Source organism: Felis catus, chromosome F2 (assembly GCF_018350175.1).
Source record: "Felis catus isolate Fca126 chromosome F2, F.catus_Fca126_mat1.0, whole genome shotgun sequence".
Lineage (NCBI taxonomy): Eukaryota > Metazoa > Chordata > Mammalia > Carnivora > Felidae > Felis > Felis catus.
The window spans coordinates 38,573,223-38,581,272 of NC_058385.1; the positions used below are offsets into that span (position 1 = coordinate 38,573,223).

At 36.7% G+C, this 8,050-nt stretch overlaps 1 protein-coding gene across 5 annotated transcripts in view; it reads left to right on the forward strand.

The window, feature by feature from the left end:
* Nucleotides 1-3,890, forward strand: part of SLC26A7 (solute carrier family 26 member 7) — a 168,114-nt gene extending 164,224 nt beyond the window's left edge. For all 5 annotated transcript variants that reach the window (XM_045050138.1, XM_045050137.1, XM_019822873.3 and 2 more), the window contains one exon: nucleotides 844-3,890. In XM_045050138.1, the coding sequence (XP_044906073.1) occupies nucleotides 844-879 (36 nt within the window). In that variant the 3' untranslated portion in view covers nucleotides 880-3,890. The remainder of the gene's footprint in view (nucleotides 1-843) is intronic.
* Nucleotides 3,891-8,050: the final 4,160 nt, after the last annotated feature.

Genomic DNA, 8,050 nt, shown 5'->3' on the forward strand with positions numbered 1-8,050 from the left:
TATTGCCATCTTTGGAAATATTATTTGCAGAGTCCAGCGCTCCCATGATATGAAGTGTCAAAATTATCTTCCAAATACTGGCCTTTATGGTTAGTTTTAGAACTGTTCCCAAAGCTTTGACATCCTGCAATTTTTCATTAGCTTTGAATCATTTTGCTTTCCGTCATCCCTAGAACAGCATTCGGTGCTTCCCAGAGTCATCCCTATTATATTCAATCAGAACAGTATGTATTTGTAAAATAATAATAATAGCACATTATTATTATTACTATTATTATACACCTAACATTTATTGAATATTCATTATATTCCAGAAATATCCTAAGAGCTTTACCTGTATTAATTCATTAGATCTGGAACATAGATAGTATTATTTTTTTTAATGTTTTTATTTATTTTTGAGACAGAGACAGAGCTTGAGCAGGGGAGGGGCAGAGAGAGAGGGAGACACAGAATCTAAGGCAAGCTCCAGGCTCTGAGCTGTCAGCACTGAGCCTGACGTGGGGCTCGAACTCACAAACTGTGAGATCATGACCTGAGCTGAAGTTGGACGCCCAGCTGACTGAGCCACCCAGGCGTCCTGTAGATACTATTATTTAACCTGTTTTTAGAAATGAGCAAACTTAGGCCTAGGGAAGTGATACCACTTGTAAGTGGGAGAGCTGGTTTCGACGTCAGCAGTCTGACCTTGGACTGGGAGCTTTAAACCTCTGTACTCTGATGTGTGGTAGAATGTCTATCTGCTTAACTTGGCTGGGCAGCTTGCATGAGTTGCTACTTTCTTTGATTGTGGTAGCAATTTAGGAGTCGAACATGTCCTTTTTTCTTCCTCTCCTATTTTAGAATTTGAGCAAATTCAGCGATCACAGTGAAGTCTGATCACAGTGAAGTCTGAGACCCTGTTGCTACAGTACAGCTCTTGTCTTTAGCAACTGCCCTGAAGAGGCCATACTCTGACATTTTGCACACCCTTTTTTGTTGCTGAGATCCTACAGATGACCTCTACTATAAGTACGATGTGACTTAATAACCGCATAGCCACTGGTCAAGATTCACCAGGAAATTTCCTTAATCTTTGTTAGTAAGTAGGTTATCGTATAGTTATTTTGTAAAAATTGGTATGCATTTAGTTTTTTCTGTACTGAGAGGCAAATACGAATTTATTTCCTTTGCCACAGTATTTTGTGTTGTTTTATGTCTGTTTTGTTGTAAGTTAACTTGTAAAACTGAGAAATACTTTGTCATAAGAGATTTAGAGCATTTGCAAGCCATTTGTAAAAACCCAGCATCATCTGTAACTAATACATAAAAACAACTTAGCTAATGTGCCATTTTCCCCTCCAAAAACATAAAAAGGCCATTAAACATCAGTAAGATTAAATGTTTCTTTATACAATATGATATGAAATTCACAGAGATGAAGTCAAACAAAAACAAATGACAAACTAGAATCCGTTGTTTTCCATATCTTTCCATGAAAGGAAGTCTTCAGCATTATTTTCAAGATAACTCGTATCCCAGTGACCAAGTTCTCGAAATTAGTCCGTTTTACTACGAATATTGGAAATGCTTAGCCCAAATTTCTTCATTCCAACCCCAGAAAGTCTCTGTTTTACCTTAGGTTTTGTTGGAGCCAGAGCATATGGAAGTTGCATATTTTATACTTTTTCACAAATATGATTTTTAGATGAGAAAATAAATACCACCAGTAGAATAGCTTTGTCCTATTCTAATACAATTAACTGTAGTAATTTGGGACTTTCCTGTTTCAGAGATACAATCAATATAATACATTTATCTCCTTCTGTCCAGATAGATAGATAGATAGAGAGGTCTCCATAGGATGTTTTTCTTTTGTTAGAGTAGGACTTGGATATGTGATTATCTGTAAATCTACCAAATCAGCAGGGTAATTGACAAACACCACAGGCCAGGGTGACCTGAATAAATTATCATTTTCATGCTTGTATATATATTTGCAATCACATACAATTATAGAGGTTCATATTTTTATCAGGTGATTTGATACACTTATGAAGAAACTCATTTCCGAAAATAGGTCTAGGTATATAATTATGCTTACATTTGAAAGTGTGGTAACTGTTCTTGAAATTACCAGTGTAACAAAGAGGCAGGCACTTTAAAGTGCATTCGAAAAGTAGGGTGAAAACAAAATTTAAAGACTGGCCATTTGGGTATTTTTGTGGGCATCTGTATGAAACTTCGACTCCCTGCCAAGTGATGTAATGGTCCCTAACAAATGTGTGGTAAACGTTCACATGGCCCTTAATTTTCACATTAAATCATAGGTAGCACAATGCGTTAAAATGAAAGGGAATAATAAATGTTGTGAATCTCATAACTTACCCTACCATTTCAATTTCAGTTTTTTTGGTTGACATGAACTAAAAAGAAAAGTCTTTGTCCCAAAGGAAGCCTCAATCTTTTCATCACTAATTTGGATCAAAATGAGTGAGGCCAACCTTCATTCTCATCAAATATGGTTCCAAGAAAAAGAGGGGGTAAGAATTAGAAGGAAAATGTCCTTAGAGAAAGGAATTTCACTCTGTTTTGTCCATTTAAATTATCCCAATGGTGGATGGTGGCAGCTTTTAGCATCCGAAATCCATTGGTGTTGGCATGTAAACATAAGTCAAGGAAAGTTAAGAAAAGAAAAAATATTTTTGCTGTGTCTGAATCAATATTTTGCTCTGTAGCTTTGGCCTATAATTAAATTCATGCACTGCAGGAATTTTATAATTTGTTAGAGATTATGGACCATGGATGCCCTTCAAATCATTATGGTTAATCAATGGGTGGTTTGTTCTATTTTATTGTTAAAGCTGACGCAATACTGTCTGGGCAGGTGTATTTGAATGCATTTCTATGTTTATACTAGAAGTTTAATAGATAAAACTTTAAAGCCAATAACTTGAGTGTCAAATGCTAATATTATTTTTAAAGTAAAGGAAGACCAAACCATACACCCTGTAAAGCTCTTTGTTCTAAGTCTTCTTCTGCATCCCAAGGTCGCAATGACCATTAACATGGAAGAATTCCTTGCAATTGAGTTCTGAGAGCCCAAAGTTGACTTTTAGTTTTATACACACAAGATTCTAAAATATACATATTTATTTCAAAGCAAGCATTAACAAAGGAACTATAAAATTATCTTGATGCTAGAATGTTTCTAGTTGTGCTAAATTATTTTTATGAGATCACCTTATTTTTATATATGATAAACTACTTCCATATTACTTATTCTGGTAAAATAAAATTCAAAAAAATTAAAACTGACCTATAAGAGTGTTAAGGACCCAATAGAGTGACATATATAAATTAAGCATAAAATATGAAACCAGGAAAAGACCGTTAACATTACATTTATGCAAATTAAATGCCCTTAAATTTTACCATTTATCTTTCATTTTAAAGGTTATTTGCCCCCGATTATATGATTCAAGTGTTATAAGGTCTAGCTTGAACTACTTTGCAATAATTTATTTGACAGCTCTCTATTCTATAAATGCGTAATGTAATGAGGAAAGAGATCTTTCTTTTTTAATGAAAACATTAATGTGTTAATACCCTGTATGGATAATGTTTGACATTTAGTGGTTACCAAAATATATTAGTATGTTGTTGAACATACATATGCCTTAGAAATGCACGTTCTGTATTCTGTGGGAGTTTGTTGCCAGATTTCAAATGAGTTCAGTGGTGCCTTCATAATCCAAAGATTTTTAGTTAAAAATCATGTAGTCTAATATGCTGCACTTATTTTTCTATATTTTTCAATGCATTTAATCATCTCTTTTATAATTCTTTGTACTAACTCAGCATGTAACAACCAATTTACATGGAAATAAATTGAAATATGATAACTATTATGCTTGACTGGATCTGTGTCCATTATTTCCAAGTATTTACTCTCCTGCAAAGCAAATAATACATATTGCTTTCTTAGACTGACCACCATGTGTTGAAAATTCCTGGAAGTATCTATTGTTCTTGGTAATTTGTTCTTATAAAATATCAACGTAGGATTGTAAGATATTATGCTTTAATTTATGGACTGCTAATAAGGGTACTTTTTGCTGCAAGACAACATTTGCATGATCCTCTTTGACCAGGTTTACATCTTTAATGTTCTAATTTTAATGTGTATATGTATATGTTAATTTTTTTATTTGTTTGGGTTCTTCCTTTATATGCTGTTGTTTGTCTTTCCTGAGTTTCTGGTGTTTTATACTATTTCTAGTATTCTAGCACTCCAAGTTCAGTATTCTTTAGCATTTTATTTTATTTTTTTTTAATCTTTTTTCAAGTTTATTTATTTGTTTTGAGAGAGAGAGCGAGAACAGGAGGGGCAGAGAGAGAGGGAGAGAGAGAGAGAATCCTAAGCAGGCTTCACAGGGTCCGTGCAGAGTCCGATATGGGGCTTGAACCCACGAACTGAGGGACGATGACCGGAGCCAAAATCAGGAGTCAGAAGCTTTAACCAACTGAGCCATTCTAGTGCTCCTACTATTTCTTAGCATTTTAAAGGTTACTGCTCCAAAGACAAGAAGAGAAGGCATGCTTCTAGGTATTGAAGACACAGCAGTGAATAAAACAACAAAGAAATCCCCGTCCTCATGGAACTTACATTCTAACAAGGGAAAACAGGAAGTAAATAGATAAACTTAAAATACACTTATCATAAGTTTGATGATAATATGTGCTAATAATTAGAATGCAGCAAGGAAAGAGGATAGGAAGTATGGCAGAAAGTGGGTGCTGTGTCCTTAGGGTGGCAGGAACAGTGAGTAATGGGAGTGTCTTAGTCCTGCCGGGCTTAACATATAGGCGTTTATCTCTTAAATTTCTGTAGGCTGAGAAGATAAGGATCAAGGTGCCAGTTTCTTTTTGAGAGCTCTTTTATTGGCTTGCAAATGGCCACTTTCTTGCTCACAAGGTAGAGAGAGAGCATGCTCTCTGGTATCTTTTTTTTTATAAGGACAGTAATCCTATAAGCTTAGGACCTCACCTTTATGCTTTATGACCTCATTTAACTGTTATTACCTCCTTATAGTCCCTATCTCCAAATACCATATCTCACATTGGGGGCTAGGGCTTTAACATATGAATTTTGGGGAGGGGACACAATTCATACCATAGCAGGCAGTTACATATTTCTTGTACATTTAAAATTTTCCTTTTTTATGTCTGAGAAACAGCTTCGTAGAATTTTGTGTTTAATAGAATGTAATGTTGTTGCACCAAAAACATGATAATCATGAACAAAGAATTCCAGTACTAGAGACAGTAGGTCAGCATAGACATTACTAACAATATTTGGCCACTTAGATAAGGTTCTGAGTGAAGTGGTCAGAAATGGGTTTGCAATGTACCAGTGGCTGTTCAGAAGTTGAGCCATATATTTTGATGATGGATCCTAATGACTAGCCATCTAGTTATAGAAGACAGAATTGAATTACTTAATTTTCCTTTAGCTATCATATTGCTGTAAAGAAAATTCAGAGACATGCATGATCCTACCAGTTGTCACAGAGACTGGCACAGAGCAGTTCAGATGCTAACTTGAGTGAGAGGGCTCCATTTTGGGTTTTTTTTTGGTTTTTTTTGTTTTGGTTTTTGTTGTTGTTGTTGTTGTTGTTGTTTTTAAGAAGGAAAGGATGCTAGGTTACTACAAACTAGCTAAGTGCTCTGAAATGATCTCCATCAGAGAAGTCCTTATATACAAATCCTTACTTTGTATTGATTTAGCAACAGGAAGGTCATTTTGTTCAAATGTGTCTCCGTGTGGTTCTAAATCATAAAAGATCACTCTCTCTATTAAGTATAGGAAGCTTGGTAGTATTAGTTTTCCTATTTGGAGCCTCTGGTTCTTATGGCCACATTTATAAACTGGCTAATTAATAATTCCAGTAAGAATATATACCTACTAATTGATAACGGTAAAAAAAAAAGATGCTTCAATAAAAAAGAAATAAAAATAAAACTAGAGTTCTATCATTATTTCCTTTGCTTCTAGCTTTTTTTTCCTTCTTGGTTTTGAAGTAATTTCTGCCTTTGTGAGGATAGAAAAGTAAGGAAAGAGAGAGCCTCTTTGAGACTATAATGTGTTTTCCAGATCAACTTCCATTATTTAAGACCCCTGTGTCTACACTTCCTTACACTTTGATTTATATCCTACAGGGTTCCCAAGCTTCCCTAATTTCTTAAATTTATAGTAAGCAACTTATTGTTTAAATAAAGGTGCCTTTACTTAGGCTAACAAAGCCTGAGAGAGTGCAGGCAAGGGAGGGCAGGGAAAATAATGCCCAGGCAGTAGATAGGTTTGGAGGAGAAAGAAAAATGGAGGGTGAGGGCAGGTTTGCACAGGTAGTGTGTATACGAGGAAGAGGTTGGCTGACATGATTAGTCCTATGGTGGGTATGATTTCAGGAGTATCTTGATGTCTCCTGAATCCAGTTATTTGCTTCACCTATCTTTCACGGGGTCTGAAGTTCTTATCATGAGTCATCCATTATAGTATTAAGAAAGGAAAGATACATGTAAGCCATTGCCATGCGTTGTGCTAGCCTTAGGAAGGACCAGTTCATCTAATCAGCTTATTACACTTTGTCATAATTTTGATGAGGAAGGCTGGTTAGAAATTATTTGGAGCCCAGGGTGCCGCTGAGGGCAAGGTTGGGAGTGGGGGTGTGGTGTTAGGATGCAGGCTGGTGTGGTAAGGGGGACCAAACAGTGATGTTGGGGGCTAAGCGATATGCCCCCAGCATTCTTGGATGACCAGGGCCCTCCTTGTCCCTCACCCCGAAGACACACACACAGTGGAAGTGGGGTTCATGAAGCCAAACAATTCTTTCCACATAGCAGATTTTCCTGGGGCTTGGACCTGTGCCTTTTGCTTTGGCTCTGGAATTAAAATTTGAGAATAGCAGCGCGACTGCCAAAAACAGGATTGACATACAATTCCTGTCTTGTGTAAACCTTTTCTTTTCTTCAGTTGCCTCTCTCCATACTGCCAATGAAAATACTGAAGTAGTAAGGGTCTCACTCCACAGGGTAGAGTTTTAATCAATTAAAACCAATCAGATGATGGTTCCAGCTTTCTCTTAAACCTTAGTTGAAACGTGATCCAGAATCGCCATGAGTATTGGCTAAATATGCAGATTCAAGCACATTTATTCAAGACCTAGGGAGTCAGAGTTTCTTTGAGGTGGGCCTGGAAGTAAGGATTTTTAACAATCATCTGCTTTAGTTTTGCAACCTACAGTTTGGAATTACAGTCACAAAGGCTATCCTGAGTCTGGTAGTTGAAAGACACCCTGTGCTCTGTTAGGCACGTACATGTTCATCACTTGCTCTGTTTGGGCTTGTGCATTGGTCGGTATGTATACCCAGTGGATCTATGTTGCTGTTCCTAAGCAACCGGGACTGGGCGTATAGTTAGGTCACGTGGCAGAGGACCATGTCAAAGTCACCACAGCTTTTGATCAATATGAGTTTGTCAGAGTCAGAAAGTATCTGAAACGTGCAATCCCTATTCATATATTCCTGGGTGAATTTCCTAAGACCGGAAGTTTGTGTTTAATATCCTTCATCAAGAAAAATGTTAGTCTCCTTCCCGTTTCACAAATTTATACCGTATTTGACAGATTCTGATGCAGTCATGTGAGAAAATGGCCCCATCCTCCAGGTTGCTCCTCACGCATAGCCATTAGAAACATATTGTAAAAGAGGGAGAGAGAGAGAGAGAGAGAGAGATTTCCCTTCTAGCCTCAGGCTCCATGGGTAATTATTTTCTTTCAACACCTTCATTGAAATTCCCTGTGTAATGCTACCAGAGTGAATTATAGTTAAACCTTTTATTCTGCACGTACGGAACTGGGATAAAAAGACGGTGCCAGCAATATTACTCAGCTACTTTCAGTTCAGGGATTGAGGCTGATGTAAACCATCATAACTAGAGAGAAAATAATATTCAATTATGAATCACTGCCAGATGGGTGAATGTATGTCTTCGGGTTTCATTTTTCTG